We start from the raw sequence: 21,877 nt of genomic DNA, 5'->3' as shown, positions 1-21,877 counted from the left end.
GAGTGCATTGATTAGATCATGCAATAAAGCAACAACAAAAAATGTCTATGTTTACGGTGGTGTTTTAAACCAAAATCCTGAATGCTATTGTAGAACATCCACATAATAAGATGGTATCTGTATAGGACATTATGTTTAAACACCCACACACTGATTGAACTGTGTCTGTGTGTTGTGTTTGGTGCTGCAGGGCTTCAGGTTCACTCAACTTCCTGACATGTGCGTTGGACCTCCGCCCACTCTGATCCCCTCCAGACCTGGACCCCCTCCTGGGACCTCAATGAGGCGGTACGAAGCTCCCTCCTCTTCCCTTCAAGCTGTTAGAAAGACAGTAAACGGATGCAAATAACATTCATTCCAATATATGCACATCCACACAGTGCTAAACATACTCAACCTACTACACTGAACAACAATCTAAATGCAACATGTAACAATTCAAAGATTTGACTGAGTTACAGTTCATATGAGGAACTCAGTCCATTGAAATTAATTTATTTGGCCCTAATCTATGGATTTCACATGACTGGGAATACAGATATGCATCTGTTGGTCACAAGAAGTAGGGGTGTGGATCAGAAAACCAGTCAGTATCTGGTGTGACCACATTTTGCCTCATGAAGTGTGACACATCTCGTTCACATATAATTGATCAGGGTGTGGATTATGGCCTGTGGAATGTTGTCCCACTCCTCTTCAACGGCTGTGCGAAGTTGCTGGATAATGGCGGGAACTGTCGTACACTTCGATCCAGCGTATCCCAAACAAGCTCAATGGGTGACATGTCTGGTGAGTATTCAGGCCATGGAAGAACTGGGACATTTTCAGCTTCCAGGAATTGTGAACAGATCCTTGCAATATGGGACAGCGAATTATCATGTTGAAACATGAGGTGATGGCAGCGGATGAATGGCATGATAATGGGCCTCAGGATCTCATCACAGTGTCTCTGTGCATTCAAATTGCCATCGATGAAATGCAATTGTGTTTGTTGTCCGTAGCTTATGCCTGCCCCATACCATAACCCCACCGCCTCCATGGGACACTCTGTTCAAAACGTTGACATCAGCAAACCGCTCGCCCACACAATACCATACACACGTCTGCCATCTGACCGGTACAGTTGAAACCGGGATTCATCAGTGAAGAGCATACTTCTCCAGCATGCCAGTGCTATTGAAGGTGAGCATTTGCCCACTGAATTCGGTTACGACGCCAGTCAGCTACACTGAGATAGAAGTTTGGCACAAACTGTCAGAAACGTTGGTTATGCAAACCCACAGTTTCATCAGCAGTCCGGATGGCTGGTGTCAGATGATCCCGCAGGTGAAGAAGCCGGGTGTGGAGGTCCTAGGCTGGCGTGGTTAAGCATGGTCTGCGGTTGTGAGGCTGGTTGAAAGTATTGCCAAATCCTCTAAAACAATGTTGGAGGCGGCTAATGGTAGAGAAATGCACATTCAATTCTCTGGCAACAGCTCTGGTGGACATTCCTGCAGTCAGCATGCCAATTGCACATTCCCTCAAAACTTGAGACATCTGTGGCATTGTGTTGTGTGACAAAACTGAACATTTTAGTGGCCTTTTATTGTCCCCAGTGCAGGGTGCAGCTGTGCAATGAATATTGCTGTTTAATCAGATTCTAGATATGCCACACCTGTCAGGTGGATGGATTATCTTGGAAGGAGAAATGCTCACTAACAGGGATGTAAATACATTTGTGAACCAAATTTAAGAGAAATAAGCTTTTTGTGCGTATGGAAAATGACTGGGATCTTCTATTTCAGCTCATGAAGCATGGGACCAAGACTTTACATGTTGCGTTTATAGTTTTGCTCAGTATACTTGTTTTGAAGGTCTATTTGTAACTAGCGTACTGTATCCTTGTAGCGTTTCCTATCCTAACTTTTGTTGTGCTACTTTAGATGTTATGCTGCTCATGTGTTATTGTATTTCTACTCTACTGTTATTCTGCATATTTTAAAACAGGGATGGGAAAACCTTTTGATCAATACATTTTTTGTTTTTGTTTAACTCATTCGGGTGTCAACTTACTGTTGCAAGTTAGAATAGTAGAATACACAAGGTGCAATTTAGAAATTTGGTTGTGCATCAGCAGTTTCTCTCTTGTTATGTCAGTCACTGATAGTCACTCCATTAGCCCATGTCAGCAAACATTTTTTAGATTGGTAAGCTATCTAAACTTCGTAATCATGGTCGAATTACCAGCTGGGGGCCCCCCATTGATTTTGTTAGCCGTCTCACTCATATATCATATTAAAAATGGCTAAACATTTCTCTCCACCCTATTTCACAATGTGTAGAATTGCAGGAAAATTGTTGTAAAAGCTCATTTTGTCTTTGTCTCCCCTTCTGCAGTTCTACACCCGACATCAGCCTGAAACCTCGCATTTCTGAGGCTTCTGAGATACAGAATCAGCACAATGGTGCCACCTACCTGCCTATCAACAGAGCGCCCTTCCCTGCTGTCACTGTTGACCAGTCCATGACCAGCTACTCAGGTCAAAATATTAAATATGATATAATTATTCAGATATGGACTAGTAAATATACAGTGAGCACCATAATTCATTGGACAGTGACCATTTTTTTTGTTATTTTGGTTCTGTACTCTTAGCACTTTGAGTTTGAAAGGATACAATGAGGGTGAAGTGCAGACTGTCAGCTTTAATTTCAGGGTATTTTCATACATATCGGATGAACCGTTTAGAAATTATAGAAGCTTTTGTACATGGCCCCCACCCATTTTCGCGGCATCAAAAAACATTGGACTGTTAATGTAATGTAGAATAAAGTAATCATTGTTAATATTTGGTCGCATATCCTTTGCATGCAATGACTGCTTGAAGTCTGCTATGCATCGACATCACCAGACGCTGGGTATCTTCCCTGGTGATGTTCTGCCAGGCCTGCTTGTTTCGGGGACTTATTGCCTTCAGTCTCCTCTTCAGTATGTAAAATGCATGTTCAATGTGATTCAGATCTGGTGATTGACTCGGCCAGTCAAGGATTCTCCACTTTTTGGCCATAAAAAAACCCCTTCGTTGCTCTAGCAGTATGTTTAGGGTCATTGTCTTGTTGCTTGATGACGTGCCGTCCAATGAGTTTGGAGGCATTTGGTTTTATCTGAGCAGATAAAATATTTCTGTAGACTTCAGAGTTCATTGTTCTACTTCTGTCTGCAGTCACATCATTGATGAAGACAAGTTCCCTGTTCCACTGGCAGCCATACAGGTCCAAGCCATAACACCCCCTTGACCATGTTTCACGGATCAGGTGGTATGCTTTGGATCATGGGCATGTCTTTTTATTCTCCACACTTTCCTCTTTCCTTCACTCTGGTACATGTTAATCTTTGTCTCACCTGTCCACAATACTTTTTTTCTAGAACTCTTGGGGCTCTTTTAGGTGCTTTTTAGCCAACTGTAATCTGGCCTTTCTGTTCTTCAGGCTTATCAGTGGTTTGCATCTTGTAGTGTACAAGATAGAAGACTACACCAGCAGGACTATGTATGGTAGACTTTGACACATCTACACCTGCATCCAGGAGAGTGTTTCTGATCTGTTGGACTGTTGTCAGGGGTGTTTTCTTCACCATAGAGAGTATTCTCCGGTCATCCACTACAGTGATTTTCCTTAGTCTACCGGGTCTTTTGCCATAATTGAGTTCACTGGTTGTTTTTTTCTTGTTAATGATGAACCAAACTGTTGACTTGGGCATGCCCAGGGTTTTTGAAATGTTCCTGATTGATTGATTTTCATTTCTGAGCCTTATGACGGCCATCTTCATTTGCATCGACACTACTATCTTCGTCATGTTGTCACACCCCAACAACAACCTCCAAAGGCAATAGCAACGTCTAGAATCAATACTATTCATCAACAGCTCTCCTGCATTCACTAACGACACAAAGGAATACACCTGCCTAACAACACACATCTGTGAAACCAATTCAACAAATACTTGTAGTACCTTAAAATGGGGGGACCATGTACAAAAGGTTAAACGGTTCTAAACGGTTCATCCGATATGTATGAAAATACCCTCAAATTAAAGCTGACAGTCTGCACTTCACCCTCGGTGTCATTGTATCCTTTCAAACTCAGTGCTAGTGTACAGAACCAAAATAACAACAAAATGGTCACTTTCCAATTAATTATGGTGCTCACTGTAAATACACAAAGTACCAGTCAAAAGTTTGGACACACCTACTCATTCCAGGGTTTTTCTTTATTACATCAAAACTATGAAATAACACATATGGAATCATGTAGTAACCAAAAAAGTGTTAAACAAATCTACAAATATGTTATATTTGACATTCTTCAAAGTAACCACCCTTTGCCTTGATGACAGTTTTACACACCTGGAATGCATTTGAATTAACAGGTGTGCCTTTTTAAAAGTTAATTTGTGGAATTTTTTTCCTTAATGCGTTTGAGCCAATCAATTGTGTTGTGACAAGGTAGGGGAGGTATACAGAAGATAACCCTATTTGTTAAAAGACCAGGTCCATTTTATGGAAAGAACAGCTCAAATAAGAAAAGAGAAACGACAGTCCACTACTTTGAGACATGAAGGTCAGTCAATACGGAAAACGTCAAGAATTTGGAGTGATGATTGCTAATAATGGGCCTATGTACGCCTATGTAGGTATTCCATTAAAAATCTGCTGTTTCCAGCTACAATAGTCATTTACAACATTAACAATGTCTACACTGTATTTCTGATCAATTTCATGTTATTTTAATAGCAAAACATGTGCTTTTCATTCAAAAACAAGGACATTTCTAAATGACCCCAAACTTTTGAACGGTGGTGTATGTGTACAGTGGGGCAAAAAAGTATTTCGTCAGCCACCAATTGTTCAAGTTCTCCCACTTAAAAAGATGAGAGAGGCCTGTAATTGTCATCATAGGTACACTTCAACTATGACAGACAAAATGAGAAAAAAAATCCAGAAAATCACATTGTAGGATTTTTTATGAATTTATTCACAAATTATGGTGGAAAAGGTATTTGGTCACCTACAAACAAGCAAGATTTCTGGCTCTCACAGACCTGTAACTTCTTCTTTAAGAGGCTCCTCTGTCCTCCACTCGTTACCTGTATTAATGGCACCTGTTTGAACTTGCTATCAGTATAAAAGACACCTGTCCACAACCTCAAACAGTCACACTCCAAACTCCACTATGGCCAAGACCAAAGAGCTGTCAAAGGACACCAGAAACAAAATACCTAGTGAATGACCTAGTGAATGACCTGCAGAGAGCTGGGACCAAAGTAACAAAGCCTACCATCAGTAACACACTACGCCACCAGGGACTCAAATCCTGCAGTGCCAGACGTGTCCCCCTGCTTAAGCCAGTACATGTCCAGGCCCGTCTGAAGTTTGCTAGAGAGCATTTGGATGATCCAGAAGAAGATTGGGAGAATGTCATATGGTCAGATAAAACCAAAATATAACTTTTTGGTAAAAACTCAACTCGTCGTGTTTGGAGGACAAAGAATGCTGAGTTGCATCCAAAGAACACCATACCTACTGTGAAGCATGGGGGTGGAAACATCATGCTTTGGGGCTGTTTTTCTGCAAAGGGACCAGGACGACTGATCCGTGTAAAGGAAAGAATGAATGGGGCCATGTATTGTGAGATTTTGAATGAAAACCTCCTTCCATCAGCAAGGGCATTGAAGATGAAACGTGGCTGGGTCTTTCAGCATGACAATGATCCCAAACACATCGCCCGGGCAATGAAGGAGTGGCTTCGTAAGAAGCATTTCAAGGTCCTGGAGTGGCCTAGCCAGTCTCCAGATCTCAACCCCATAGAAAATCTTTGGAGGGAGTTGAAAGTCTGTGTTGCCCAGCAACAGCCCCAAAACATCACTGCTCTAGAGGAGATCTGCATGGAGGAAAGGGCCAAAATACCAGCAACAGTGTGTGAAAACCTTGTGAAGACTTACAGAAAACGTATGACCTCTGTCATTGCCAACAAAGGGTATATAACAAAGTATTGAGATAAACTTTTGTTATTGACCAAAGGGTAATATAACAAAGAAAATTATTGAGATAAACTTTTGTTATTGACCAAATACTTATTTTCCACCATAATTTGCAAATAAATTCATTAAAAATCCTACAATGTGATTTTCTTCTTTCTTATTTTGTCTGTCATAGTTGAAGTGTACCTATGATGAAAATTACAGGCCTCTCTCATCTTTTTAAGTGGGAGAACTTGCACAATTGGTGGCTGGCTGACTAAATACTTTTTGCCCCACTGTGTAATATATATATATATATATATATATATATACACACACACACACACACACACAGTTGAAGTCGGAAGTTTACATACACAAGGAACCGGAACTGGCTGTGCGCGTGCGCCATCGTGCATGAATTTATTTTGTCCCCCTACACCAAACACGATCACGACACGCAGGTTAAAATATCAAAACAAACTCTGAACCAATTACATTAATTTGGGGACAGGTCGAAAAGCCTTAAACATGTATGGTAATTTAGCTAGTTAGCTTGCACTTGCTAGCTAATCTGTCCTGGGATATAAACATTGAGTTGTTATTTTACCTGACATGCACAAGGTCTTCTACTCCGACAATTAATCCACATATAAAACAGCCAACCGAATCGTTTCTAGTCATCTCTCATCCTTCCAGGCTTTTTAATCTCTGAACTTATGTGGTGATTGGCATCTACACTTTTACCACGAGAACCGGCAAAACATTTTGTCTTTCAATCACCCACGCGGGTATAACCAATAAGGAAATGGCACGTGGGTACCTGCTTCTATAAACCAATGAGGAGATGGGCGAGGCAGGACTTTCAGCGCGATCTGCATCAGAAATAGTAATGACTTCTATTTTAGCCCTTGGCAACGCAGATACTCGTTGATTTCTAAATTTATTTAAATCTAAATGTAAATTTAAATCTAAATTTAGATTTCTAAATTTATTTTGCGACGCACGCACACGCGACGTGTCCGGTCTGGTCAGCATGTTAGCCAAATACATTTAAACTCAGTTTTTCACAATTCCTGACATTTAATCCTAGTAAAAATTCCCTGTCATAGGTCAGTTTGGATCACCACTTCATTTTAAGAATGTGAAATGTCAGAATAATAGTGGAGAGAATGATTTTTTTCAGGTTTTATATCTTTCATCACATTCCCAGTGGGTCAGAAGTTTACATACACTCAATTTTTATTTGGTAGCATTGCCTTTAAATTGTTTAACTTGGGTCAAATGTTTCAGGTAGCCTTCCACAAGCTTCCCCTAATAAGTTGGGTGAATTTTGGCCCATTCCTCCTGACAGAGCTGGTGTAACTGAGTCAGATTTGTAGGCCTCCTTGCTCGCACATGCTTTTTCAGTTCTGCCCACAAATGTTCTATAGGATTGAGGTCAGGGCTTTGTGATGGCCACTCCAATACCTTGACTTTGTTGTCCTTAAGCCATTTTGCCACAACTTTGGAAGTATGTTGGGGTCATTGTCCATTTGGAAGACCCATTTGCGACCAAGCTTTAACTTCCTGACTGACGTCTTGATGTCTTGTTTCTTCAATATATACACATCATTTTCCTGCCTCATGAAGCCATCTATTTTGTGAAGTGCACCAGTCCCTCCTGCAGAAAAGCACCCCCACAACATGATGCTGCCATCAACGTGCGTCACGGTTGGGAAGATGTTCTTTGGCTTGCAAGCCTCCCCCTTTTTCCTCCAAACATAACAATGGCCATTATGGCCAAACAGTTCCTTTTTGTTTCAACAGACCAGAGGACATTTCTCCAAAAAGTACGATCTTTGTCCCCAGGTGCAGTTGCAAACCGTAGTCTGGCTACTTTATGGCAGTTTTGGAGCAGTGGCTTCTTCCTTGCTGAGCGGACGTTCAGGTTATGACGATAAAGGACTCGTTTTTCTGTGGATATAGATACTTTTGTACCTGTTTCCTTTGCTAGGTCCTTTGCTGTTGTTCTGGGATTGATTTGCACTTTTCACACCAAAGTACGTTAATCTCTTGGAGACAGAACGCATTTCCTTCCTGAGTGGTATGAAGGCTGCATGGTCCCATGGTGTTTATACTTGCGTACTATTGTTTGTACAGATGAACGTGGTACCTTCAGGTGTTTGGAAATTGCTCCCAAAGATGAACCAGACTTGTGGAGGTCAAATGATTTTTTTCTGAGGTCTTGGCTGATTTCTTTTGATTTTCCCATGATGTCAAGCAAAGAGGAACTGAGTTTGAAGGTAGGCCTTGAAATACATCCACAGGTACACCTCCAATTGACGCAAATGATGTCAATTAGCCTATCAGAAGCTTCTAAAGCCATGACATCATTTTATGGAATTTTCCAAGCTGTTTAAATACACAGTCAACTTAGTGCATGTAAACTTCTGACCCACTGGAATTGTGATACAGTGAATTATAAGTGAAATAACCTGTCTGTTAACAATTGTTGGAAAGATTACTTGTGTCATGCACAAAGTAGATGTCCTAACTGACTTGCCAAAACAAGAAATTTGTGGAGTGGTTGAAAAACGAGTGTTAATAACTCCAAACTAAGTGTATGTAAACTTCCGACTTCAACTATATATATATATATAGTATATATATATATATATGGTTTTCTGTCAAATTACTTAAGTTCACTCATTTAAGCCTCTGATTGGCTAACCACACTGCTCATCTCTACAGGAAACCCAATGACAGCAGTCTACGCCATATCAGCCAACCACCCTGGTTACTCTGACTACTTTGTCATGTCTCCACCATCGTCGTACGGAAGCCCATCTTGGATGTCCTACCCACCTGAACCTGAGGACATCCCACACCAGTGGAATGATACTGTAAATACTGTTAGTATCTGAACCAGAACAATGTCCCCGTATATTTAGCTTGTATAACACAGATTGTTTGATCTGGATTCCTCACTATTAGTCCCTGTTTAAACCAGTCTCTTCTCTTTTCAGAACCCGTGTCATTTAGAAACCATTTGTTGAGATTACCTGATCTCTGTCACTGAGTGGAAACAGCATATATCTTGGTGGGCACACACACTTAATATAAGACAGCATTTTCTATCAATGATTTGGGTTTTTGTGGCTCATTTCCTTTCGTTACATTTCTTTCTCTTTGTCTTCCAGGTGTCCTATCGGTTGGGCAGTAGGGCCTCCCTCCCTCACAGTGAGTACACCTGGACTAGAGCACCCTGCCCTCACTGTCACCCCTGGCACCTGCTGGCCTCTGGCCTGCCTCCTCAGCCCATCCAGGCCTCCCATGGTCTCTGAGCCCCAGGTCACACAGGCCTCACAGCCTCCATGTCAACTGCCACCAGCCAGCGGAGGATGGCCTAGAGTAGAGCAGTAGCATGGTAATGCCACATACAGCCTCTGCCCTGGTCCACACCATCCAACGACAGAGCTGGACTGACTGTGCTTTTTGATGATCCAAATTCTTTAAAGGAAAGAAGAGTTTTACCTACTAAACTGATGGTTTATGTGTATTTTTTAAAATGACAAAAAAATAGTATCTAACTCGTCTTGAGCTGTTTCAGTTTTTGGATATTTGTGTGCTTTGTCATTTACTTTTGTGCATTACTTCTTATTTTGAACGAGTAAAACATTTAATGAGTGTATCTTGTGCGCTCACCTTAATTTAAGGAAGACATTTGTGCAAGAAAAGCTTTGGTGTGATTGGCATTGTCATTCTGTATTTCTGAAATGTACCCATGACCTTAAACCCATCAGATTACAGTGTTCTGTCATTCATATGTTAATGAGGTCTACTAACCATGATTATGAAAAGCTGAATAGAGTCATATATTGCAGCACACAAATGATCTTACAATGGTTCTTTACTTGCAAGTGTTATTATGTATTTGTATTTGGAGATTCTGACTTATATTGTGTCATATTCATTCACTGGACAGAGTGGTAATTAATCAGATGTGTTGGATGGGCCACAGGAGTATTTATTCAATTTATTATGTAACATGACAGCATTAATTATTGAAGAGACTTTTACAAGCAGTGAGAGAGAGAGAGATATTTTCTGTGTATATTTTGACACAATTTTCTTGACATGTTGACTTGCTTTAATGCATTTTGAATTTGAAGGACGGTCAGATTGTTTTGAATCCTATTTTCAAATATGTCAAGTGTACCAACACTTAGATGTCTAACTACCAGGATCATCTAGTGTAAAACATGACCACATTTCAAATGTATTCATTCATGTAAGTGCATATGCTGGTATATGCATATACACAAATACTCACTGGGTCATAACATAAACAAAATGATGCATAATGCTATGTTTTACTAGTATTTACTGAATTGCCTGGATTTCAAAACAAGGATAATGTGATGGCTAGGGCTCTTTACAATGTATATGCTACTAGTTGAGTTAATCAGTGCAGTTTAGTGTAGATCAACAACCACCAAAACATGTAACCAGACTTGATTTGTATTACTGTGATATTGCTGATATTGAATATCTAATAATGACATAGCATTGGAAAGGTTTTTACATTTAAAAATGGTGACAGAATCAGGTTTAATGTGATGATATAAAATAAAATACAGTTTGATCCATCACAAAGTAGGGACGTTATTAGTTTAGTCTGATATTAGATGAACAGAGCAATTTCTCATCCTGAGTTCCTGACCCCACAAAACTGCAGTATCAATGCAAATACTTTGTTAAGCATGCAATATTAATATCGAAAATATTAGAATAACTGCTTTTTAACAAATTATGAGTCATACTCAAAATTATAAAAAGATGCAAATGCATAGTCAGTATCTAGTCCATTCATTTGACTGGGTAGGTGTCTTCAAATGGATACCAACTGTTTCTACCTAGTTTGAAAAAAAATATTTAACTATTTTTCTACAAAAATATGAAACCATTATTTTTACGTTGAAGCGTAATATTCCAAAGGAAGTATGATAAACCATGTAAAAAGCCCAAATGCAAAGACATTTAGAGAATCTGTGTGATTTGCTCTGTAATACTACATAAAATGTCTACTTTTTCTGCTCTACACATACACTGGTAAAACATTCTTCCTCTACTAGATTTAGTCACAGTAAAGTTTCACGAAACAATGTTGATGAGACTTGAAAAATAAGTAAAATGGAGCCTATGAGTTGAACATCTTTGCCTTTATCAAGCACAATCTGGTTGATGCTTGGAATCGTCGTCATTGTAACTTGTATCGCTAAGAGACAAAAGGCACTCCCATTTGTTGAAAATAATATCATTGGTATGTTCAGTTACCCATATTTGAAGCTAATGAAGGGGAAAATGTGATTGAGTTGAACAGTCAAAAGGAACATAATGAAAGAGTTGACATAAGTTGATGTACTCCTGATGCTTCTTTTACCTCATTTCTCTGAGATTAAATGTGATGATTAGCCCTGGAGGTTTCTGAAGGCACAGCAGTTTGAATCATGTTATGAAGAATGCAGTTGAATGTAGTTATGCAGAATTTTGGTGAAATAAAACCCAATAAATTACAACTTGGAATTTGTTTCTTGAGTGGAACATTAGTTTTACAACCCTGAATGAAGAATAGATACTTTCAGTAGGAACCTGCACGCGAGGGAGATGGGAGTCCGTGTGTGACATTTTCTACTAGTTCAGTGAATAAATGTCAGGGTCTCACAGCCATCTGACAGTGCAATGTTCCCATTGTCTAAGGAGCTGAACGTCCCTAGAGGGAAACTCATTTGACCAGTGACGTTGAAGGATTTATAAAGACCACAGACCGCAGCTCCAGCATCTAAAATGACTTTTCTTGACTTTCTACAAGCAATGAATCCTGAATACAAAGCTTTTACACTGAACAATTTATTGTCCTCAGAAAGCTTTAAAATTGCTATTCTTTTCCCACACATTATGATTAATTGCCGTATCAGTCCTCCAAGGAGATGGTAACCACGTCAGGACTTTGACTCTTCAGTACAGTCTGAGACTACTGAGCTACATTAAGATAAACTTGTTTTAGGGACATCAATCCATATACAGAGATCTAAAGTAATATTGGATCAGTTCCTCTTATAGAGGCAGATTGTCAGTAAGCCTGTGAGTAAACCTTCAGGATTTTTTTTGTACTCAAGGCTTACCCCTAAAACATCAGGTCAGATCACGCATTGCTAATATGGTAAATGTGTGATCAACTGGCAGTTCATCTTTATCCCCACAAGGGGGAGGCAGAATTCCTGTAACTCATTAAGGTTTTCACAAATCTCACTCCATCTCCATTTTACAAAACCAAAGTCTCTGGCATTAATGGAGGTCTAGATGCTTTTATCTCCCATAATGCCCCTGGATTTTTTCTTAAACATGTTGTAGTGTTATTCATACACGGCTCTCATCTAAGGGGCCTTCCCAGCTGGCAACACTGTTTGGAATGATGTCATGGCCTGCTCGCTAGCCTGCTGCTGGTGAGACAACCCTGTTTAACAACAACACATTACCCAGGTACCCCAACCTCTGCGGCTCTGGAGCCAGGCTGATGTCCCTACCTGCTGAGGAGTCTGTTGTACCTCATCCCGCTAACCATGGAACAACCCCCCAGGCCCTGATGCAGTGACAAGAACAATCCCCTCTCTTCGCCACAGGAAATAGACCCTGTTCAAATAGTTCTCATCTGTTTCTTCCTCCTCTCCTACTGAGGTAGTCAACACACAGAGCACAGCCTCCAGGACCACTGGTTGTGCATAAGAAAAAGGTTTATATCCAAGGTAAACAGTTCTACTTAGTGGCAGGTAGCCTAGTCGTTAGGAGCATTGGGCCAGTAACTGAAAGGTTGCTGGTTCAAATCCCCAAGCTGACTAGAGCAATGCACTTAACCCTAATTTCTCTGGATAAGAATATATGCTGAATGGTGATAATGTAAGCCAACCATGAGATTTGTCAAGCTGAAAAGTTCTGTTCCACTGGGCACAAACTGGTTGAATCAATTTGTCATTGTATTGTGGCATGGAATCTACACTGAACAAAAATGCAACATGCAAAGTGTTGGTCCCATGTTTCATGAGCTGAAATAAAAGATCCTAGAAATCTTCATTACGCACAAAAAGCTTATTTCTCTCATATTTGATGCACAAATACATCCCTGTTAGTGAGCATTTATCCTTTACCAAGATAATCCAACCACCTGACAGGTGTGACATATCAAGAAACTGATTAAACAGCATCTTCATTACACAGGTGCACCTTGTGCTGGGGACAATAAAAGGCCACTCTAAAATGTGCAGTTTTGTCACACAAAACAAAGCCACAGATGTCTCAAGTTGAGGTATTGTGCAATTGGCATGCTGACTGCAGAAATGTCCACCAGAGCTGTTGGCAGAGAATTTAATGTTAATTTCTCTAACATAAGCTGCCTCCAATGTCATTTTAGAGAATTTGGCAGTACGTCCAACCGGCCTCACATCCGCAGACCACGTATAACCATGCCAACCCAGGACCTCCACATCCGGCTTCTTCACCTGCAGGATCGTCTGACACCAGCCAGCCAGATAGCTGATGAAGCTAAATATCTAAAAAAACAAAAAAGCATTGTTTTTGGGACAAGTCACTCGCTCAATGTTAAACCTTGTTAAGATCTTTTATTGAATTATGCAGCTCTTGAGCAAGTTGAGGAGACTAAACTGCTGGCTGTAACCCTTGATAGCAAGCTGTCATGGTCAAAACATATAGACACAATGGTTGCTAAAATGGGAAGAGGTCTGTCCATGATAGGGCGTCTTCTTGACATCTCAGTCAACCAGACAAGTCCTACAGGCCCTATTTCTGTTACACCTGAACTACTGCCCAGCTGTGTAGTCATGTGCGGCAAAGAAGAACATAGGTCAATTTCAGTTGGTCCAGAATAAAGCAGCACGTATCACACTTAGATGTACACGAAGTGAAAGTGCCAGTAACATGTATGTCAGTCTCTCCTGGCTCAAAGTTGAAGAGAGATTGACTACATAACTATTGGTCTTTGTGTGAGGTGTTGATGTGTTGAAGATACTGAACTGTCTGTTCAAGCAGTTGGCACACAGTTCAGATACTCATCGGTACAACACAAGACAAGCAACCAGAGGTCTCTTCACAGTCCCCAGGTCCAGAACAGAGGTTGAGAAACACACAGTTTTAAATAGAGCCGACATGAGACTCTGCCAGCTCAGGTAATTCAAGCTAGTAATAAAACCAGATTCAAAAAACAAATGATACCTTACTGCACAAAGGGACACAGCCATTTTAAATATATTGTGTTGTAATTTGCACTTTATTATGTATCAGACCTAGATATTCTGTGTATATACTGATGTGTAAGCTGTGTGTGACACTTTAAATGTATGTATTTCAGTCCTTGACTAATTGTGTTCCATACTATGTATTATGTCATGTTTCATGATCCTAATAAATACCAAATACCAAACTGTTGGTTTGCACAACCAAACAATTTCTGCACAAACTGTCAGAAACCGTCTCAGGGAAGCTAATCTGCGTGCTCGTCGTCATCACCAGCTTCTTGACCTGACTGCAGTTCGGCGTCACAACAGATTTCCATGGGAAAATGCTCACCTTCACTGTCACGCTCTTCACTGATGAATCCCGGTTTCAACTGTACTGGGCAGATGGCATGTATTGCGTTGTGTGGGAGAGCGGTGTGCGGATGTCAATGTTGTGAACACAGTGCTCCATGGTGGAGGTGGGGTTATGTTATGGGCAGCCATAAGCTACTGACAATGAACATAACTGCATTTTATCAATGGCAATTTGAATGCACAGGTGCATACTCACCAGACATGTCACCCATTGAGCATGTTTGGCATGCTCTGGATCAACGTGTACGACAGCGTGTTCCAGTTCCTGCCAAAATCCAGTAACTTCGCACAGCCATTGAAGAGGACTTGGACAACATTCCACAGGCCACAATCCTTTGCCTGATCAACTCAGGCGAAGGAGATGTGTCATGCTGCATGAGGCAAATGGTGGTCACACCAAATACTGACTGGTATTCTGATCCACTCCCCTACATTTTTTAAAAGGTTTCTGGGACCAACAGATGCATATCCCAGTCATGTGAAATCCATAGATTAGAGCTTAATTTATTTATTTCAATTGACTGATTTCCTTAAATGAACTGAAACTCAGTAAAATCTTTGAAATGGTTGCATATTGCGTTTATGTTTTTGTTCAGTGTTGTGTTGTGTAGTGGGTTTGCTGGCATGCACAAAATAATATACAAATGTGGCGATTTTAGCAGGCATATTTATTTGACATTTTTATGCATGCCAGCAACACAACACAATATTTTAATTGCACTATAACGGTGACAGACAGTGCCCACGTAAAGCTGTCTCAACAGCAGAGTCCCAACAGCAGTTTCAACACCTTACCACTGGCTATCAGAATACCTGCTAGTGAAGGTGTCAGGAGCTTGCAGGGATTTCTAGTCTTGTATGATGTCTACTCTGATACTAATTAACATTTTCAAATCTGAGAGTAAATAGAGCTGAATCTTGTCTGACATGGTTATCAAACATCACGCCAGGGGAAGCCTGCACAGGAACACAGCCCTTATTTTAAGTGTTCCAAAAATCACCATTGGGAAAAATGAATGGTGGAAATATTATTCGAACTATTTTTCCCTATATATGGTGACCAGAGTATGGGCGAGTGGATCTGTTGAAAGGAGAGTGTGAAAAGCGGATCAGCTACAGTCAATATTTGGACATTGACCAAGTTATCATTTGGCTCTGTACGCCACCACAATGGATTTGAAAGGAAACAATCAAGATGAGCTGAAAGTTTGAGGGTAATTACATCCAACTCGGGTGAAAGATGTAGGATTTACAGCACTTTTTATATGTGGTCTCCACAATTTTATTATCTCAAAATTAATTGGAGAAACTAACAATCATAAATTAAATTGTGAGTTATAATACTTGGTTGCAAATCCTTTGAGGTCAATGACTGCCTGAAGTCTGGAACCCATAGACATCACCAGATGTTGTGTTTCTTCCCTGGTGATGCTCTGCCAGGCCTTTACTTCAGCTGTCTTCAGTTCCTGCTTGTTCTTGGGGCATTTTTCCTTCAGTTTAGCCTTCAACAAGTGAAATGTATGCTCAATTGGATTCAGGTCAGGCGATTGACTTGGTCATTGCAGAACATTCCACTTCTTTGCCTTAAAAAAGTATTGGGTGGCTTTTGCAGTATGCTTCGGGTCATTGTCCATCTGCACTGTGAAACACCATCCAATGAGTTTTGAGGCATTTGACTGAATCTGAGCAGATAATATAGCCCTAACACTTCAGAATTCATCCTGCTGCTTTTGTCAGCAGTCACATGATCAATAAATACAAGGAAACCAGTTCCATTGGCAGTCATACATGCCCACGCCATAACACTACCTCCCCCATGATTCACAGATGAGATGATGATTTTGGACTGTTTAATGAAGAAAAATACAATTCCCTTTTGATTTGAACTAAATCAGAGGACCGCCCCTGAGCCCAGTTAGGGTCAGACATCCTGGGACAGCCCTTTTCGGCCCTTCCAAATAAAACCCCACTCGGGTTTTCGATCAGCAGACTGAGCTTACCTCAATTATGAGATGGCTAAAGGTTGCAGACCATGTTTTTCTCCATTAGGAGGACAAAGGTTGTAGACCATTGCTGAATCTTTTAACCATACCACGTGGTTAAACTCTTAGACTATCGATACCGACAGAATAAGAACAAGTCTTTGATGTTAATTACTAGTCTGCAGATAGGAATTCGGTATCATTGAATGCGAAGAACGACAACCGCCGAAACATGAACAATCCCCTCTAACCACAACCGAGGGAGAGAGATGGACAATTCTACAAAATAAATGAACTTTTCACCAGCGATCAAGACGACACACGGAGTGTAAATATGAGCGTTCATGTGCAAAGGATTAGCATTTCAATTGTTATAATTATCACTCTGTAGTGACTTCTTAGTCGACCCCCCCTTCCCCTTTTGTCTAAATAGCTGCCATGCCGGTTTAGCCCACTAGGGCACATTCTCCTATCATTTCTTGTAACCACATTTACCTTGTTTGTTTACGTATTTCTGTGAATTACTTAGTTAGTAATAAATAAATGATTTAAGACAATTGATGTATGGATGACTCATAGTGAAGACTGGGTTCGTGCAGATAACCAACCATTTACAACGTTTGGAATGAGACCTACGTGAGGTAAAGTAAATAATTCATTAATTCGAAGACTAATTGATCAGATAAAATATTTGAAAAGTCATTTTGGGAATGATAACTTTGTAATCTGAATATTTTTCCTTGGTGCCCCGACTTCCTAGTAATTACGGTTACATGATTAATCAGTCTAATCACGAAATAACTAATTACAGAGAATCTTTGATTAAAACTATCAGTCTTCAGTTAATGATAGTAAAGACACGACACTTTACTTACATTTTTTAAATTTCACCTTTATTTAACCAGTTGAGAACAAGTTCTCATTTACATCTGTGACCTTTGCAAGACAGAGCAAAGCAGTGCGACACAAACAACACAGAGTTACACATGGGATAAACAAATGTACAGTCAATAACACAGTAGAAAAGTATATATACAGTGTGTGCAAATGTAGAAGAGTAGGGAGGTAAGGCAATAAATAGGCCATAGTGGCGAAATAATTGCAATGAGCAATTAAACACTGAAGTGTTAGATGTGCATAAGATGCATGTGCAAGTAGAGATACTGGGGTGCAAAGGAGCAACAACAAAAAAAACAATACGGGGATGAGGTAGTTGGGTGGGCAATTTACAGATGGGCTATGTACAGGTGCATTGATCAGTAAGCTGCTCTGACAGCTGATGCTTAAAGTTAGTGAGGGAGATATACATTTCCAGTTTCATTGATTTTTGCAATTCGTTCCAGTCATTGGCAGAAGAGAACTGGAAGGAAAAGCAGCCAAAGGAGGAGTTGGCTTTGGGGGTGACCAGTGAAATATACCTGCTGAAGCGCGTACTACTTGTAGGTGCTGCTATGGTGACCAGTGAGCTGAGATAAGGCAGATCTTTACCTAGCAAAGACTAATAGATGACCTGGAGCCAGTGGGTTTGGTGACGAATATGAAGTGAGAGCCAGCCAACAAGACCATACAGGTCGCAGTGGTGGGTAGTATATGGGGCTTTGGTGACAAAACGGATGGCACTGTGATAGACTACATGCAATTTGCTGAGTAGAGTGTTGGAGGCTATTTTGTAAATGACATCGCCGAAGTTAAGGATCGGTAGGATAGTCAGTTTTACGAGGGTACACATTCACATGGTTAGCAGATGTTAATGCGGGTGTAGCAAAACACTTGTGCCACTAGTTCTGACCATGCAGTAATATCTAACAAGTAATCTAACAATTTCACAACAACTACCTTATACACACAAGTGTAAAGGAATTAATAAGAATATGTACATATAAATATATGGATGAGCGATGGCCGAACAACATAGGCAAGATGCAATAGATGGTACAGAGTACAGTATATACACATTGTTCCTGTTCCCAAGAAAGCTAAGGTAACTGAGCTAAACGACTACCGCCCCGTAGCACTCACATCCGTCATCATGAAGTGCTTTGAGAGACTAGTCAAGGACCATATCACCTCCACCCTACCTGACACCCTAGACCCACTCCAATTTGCTTACCGCCCAAATAGGTCCACAGACGATGCAATCTCAACCACACTGCACACTGCCCTAACCCATCTGGACAAGAGGAATACCTATGTGAGAATGCTGTTCATCGACTACAGCTCGGCATTCAACACCATAGTACCCTCCAAGCTCGTCATCAAGCTCGAGACCCTGGGTCTCGACCCCGCCCTGTGCAACTGGGTACTGGACTTCCTGACGGGCCGCCCCCAGGTGGTGAGGGTAGGCAACAACATCTCCTCCCCGCTGATCCTCAACACTGGGGCCCCACAAGGGTGTGTTCTGAGCCCTCTCCTGTACTCCCTGTTCACCCACGACTGCGTGGCCACGCACGCCTCCAACTCAATCATCAAGTTTGCGGACGACACAACAGTGGTAGGCTTGATTACCAACAACGACGAGGCGGCCTACAGGGAGGAGGTGAGGGCCCTCGGAGTGTGGTGTCAGGAAAATAACCTCACACTCAACGTCAACAAAACTAAGGAGATGATTGTGGACTTCAGGAAACAGCAGAGGGAACACCCCCTATCCACATCGATGGAACAGTAGTGGAGAGGGTAGCAAGTTTTAAGTTCCTCGGCATACACATCACAGACAAACTGAATTGGTCCACTCACACAGACAGCATCGTGAAGAAGGCGCAGCAGCGCCTCTTCAACCTCAGGAGGCTGAAGAAATTCGGCTTGTCACCAAAAGCACTCACAAACTTCTACAGATGCACAATCGAGAGCATCCTGGCGGGCTGTATCACCGCCTGGTACGGCAACTGCTCCGCCCTCAACCGTAAGGCTCTCCAGAGGGTAGTGAGGTCTGCACAACGCATCACCGGGGGCAAACTACCTGCCCTCCAGGACACCTACACCACCCGATGTTACAGGAAGGCCATAAAGATCATCAACCACCCGAGCCACTGCCTGTTCACCCCGCTATCATCCAGAAGGCGAGGTCAGTACAGGTGCATCAAAGCTGGGACCGAGAGACTGAAAAACAGCTTCTATCTCAAGGCCATCAGACTGTTAAACAGCCACCACTAACATTGAGTGGCTGCTGCCAACACACTGACACTGACACTGACTCAACTCCAGCCACTTTAATAATGGGAATTGATGGGAAATGATGTAAATATATCACTAGCCACTTTAAACAATGCTACCTTATATAATGTTTACATACCCTACATTATTCATCTCATATGCATACGTATATACTGTACTCTATATCATCGACTGCATCCTTATGTAATACATGTATCACTAGCCACTTTAACTATGCCACTTTGTTTACATACTCATCTCATATGTATATACTGTACTCGATATCAGCTACTGTATCTTGCCTATGCTGCTCTGTACCATCACTCATTCATATATCCTTATGTACATATTCTTTATCCCCTTACACTGTGTATAAGACAGTAGTTTTGGAATTGTTAGTTAGATTACTTGTTGGTTATTACTGCATTGTCGGAACTAGAAGCACAAGCATTTCGCTACACTCGCATTAACATCTGCTAACCATGTGTATGTGACAAATAAAATTTGATTTGATTTGATTTGATTTGGGTATGTAAACATTATATAAAGTGGCATTGTTTAAAGTGACTAGTGACACATTTATTTCATAAATTTTTTTATTATTAAAGTGGCTAGAGATTTGAGTCAGTATATTGGCAGCAGCCACTCAATATTAGTGATGGCTGTTTACAGTCTGATGGCCTTGAGATGGAAGCTGTTTTTCAGTCTCTCGGTCCTAGCTTTGATACACCTTTACTGACCTTGCCTTCTGGATGATAGCGGGGTGAACAGGCAGTGGCTCGGGTGGTTGTTTTCCTTGATGATATTTTTGGCCTTCCTGTGACATCGGGTGCTGTAGGTGTCCTGGAGGGCAGGTAGTTTGCCCCTGGTGATGCGTTGTGCAGACCTCACTACCCTCTGGAGAGCCTTGCGGTTGTGGGCGGAGCAGTTGCCATACCAGGCAGTGATATAGCCCAACAGGATGCTATCGATTGTGCATCTGTAAAAGTTTGTGAGTGTTTTTGGTGACAAGCCTAATTTCTTCAGCCTCCTGAGGTTGAAGAGGCGCTGTTGCGCCTTCTTCACCACGCTGTCTATGATGTTTGTCTGTGATGTGTACGGCAAGGAACTTAAAACTTTCCACCTTCTTCACTACTGTCCAGTCGATGTGGATAGGGGGGTGATCCCTCTGCTGTTTCCTGAAGTCCACGATCATCTCCTTTGTTTTGTTGACGTTGAGTGTGAGGTTATTTTCCTGACACCACACTCCGAGGGTCCTCACCTCCTCCCTGTAGGCTGTCTTGTCACTGTTGGTAATCAGGCCTACTACTGTTATGTTGTCTGCAAATTTGATGATTGAGTTGGAGGTGTGTGTGTGGCAAACAGGGAGTACAGGAGGGGGCTGGGCATGCACCCTTGTGGGGCCCCTGTGTTGAGGATCAGCAAAGTGGAGGTGTTGTTTCCTATGTTTAGATGAAGCATGGTGATATCAAATTAATCTGTTGTATAAATAACCAAAATATCTGACATTGTATTCGCATCTGAAGGTCTGTGCTTTTAAATGGTTGAAAGCATATTGATAGACTGTCATTATCGTCGTAATAACATTCGGACCAAAGCGCAGCGTGATATGGGTCCCACATTTTTATTGAGTGAAACGCACAAAAACAATAAAGATCGAACGAAACGTGAAGAAAATGAAGTGCTCACAGGCAACTACACATAAACAAGATCCCAGTGTGGAAATGGCTGCCTAAATATGATCCCCAATCAGAGACAACGATAAACAGCTGCCTCTGATTGGGAACCATACCAGGCCAACATAGAAATGAACAACCTAGATTACCCACCCTAGTCACACCCTGTTCCTAACCAAAATAGAGAATAAAAAGGCTCTCTATGGTCAGAGTGTGACATAGACATTTATGTGACATCTAAATAACAAAGCTGACAGTGATGGATCTGCTGAACTGGATCCAGCTACTCACACAGAAGGTGAAAGCAGGAATGAATTATCCAACATACTGGCAACACTGACCTCAGGAAAACCTTTGTCTTTCATGTTGACACTGTGTTATTGATAATTAGCTTATCAGAATAATGAATGATTCATTGTTCTGTCT

At 41.3% G+C, this 21,877-nt stretch overlaps 1 protein-coding gene across 4 annotated transcripts in view; it reads left to right on the top strand.

The window, feature by feature from the left end:
* kiaa1549la (KIAA1549-like a) overlaps positions 1-11,553 on the top strand; it is a 45,352-nt gene extending 33,799 nt beyond the window's left edge. For 3 of the 4 annotated variants that reach the window (XM_042301714.1, XM_042301711.1, XM_042301712.1), the window contains 5 exons: positions 191-288; positions 2,377-2,519; positions 8,732-8,892; positions 9,007-9,080; positions 9,181-11,553. In XM_042301714.1, the coding sequence (XP_042157648.1) occupies positions 191-288; positions 2,377-2,519; positions 8,732-8,892; positions 9,007-9,036 (432 nt within the window). In that variant the 3' untranslated portion in view covers positions 9,037-9,080; positions 9,181-11,553. The remainder of the gene's footprint in view (positions 1-190; positions 289-2,376; positions 2,520-8,731; positions 8,893-9,006; positions 9,081-9,180) is intronic. The other variant, XM_042301713.1, reaches the window with a different exon arrangement.
* Positions 11,554-21,877: the final 10,324 nt, after the last annotated feature.

This window comes from Oncorhynchus tshawytscha, linkage group LG19 (genome assembly GCF_018296145.1).
Source record: "Oncorhynchus tshawytscha isolate Ot180627B linkage group LG19, Otsh_v2.0, whole genome shotgun sequence".
In the NCBI taxonomy this organism is placed as follows: domain Eukaryota; kingdom Metazoa; phylum Chordata; class Actinopteri; order Salmoniformes; family Salmonidae; genus Oncorhynchus; species Oncorhynchus tshawytscha.
This window is presented reverse-complemented; position numbering and strand designations above follow the sequence as displayed.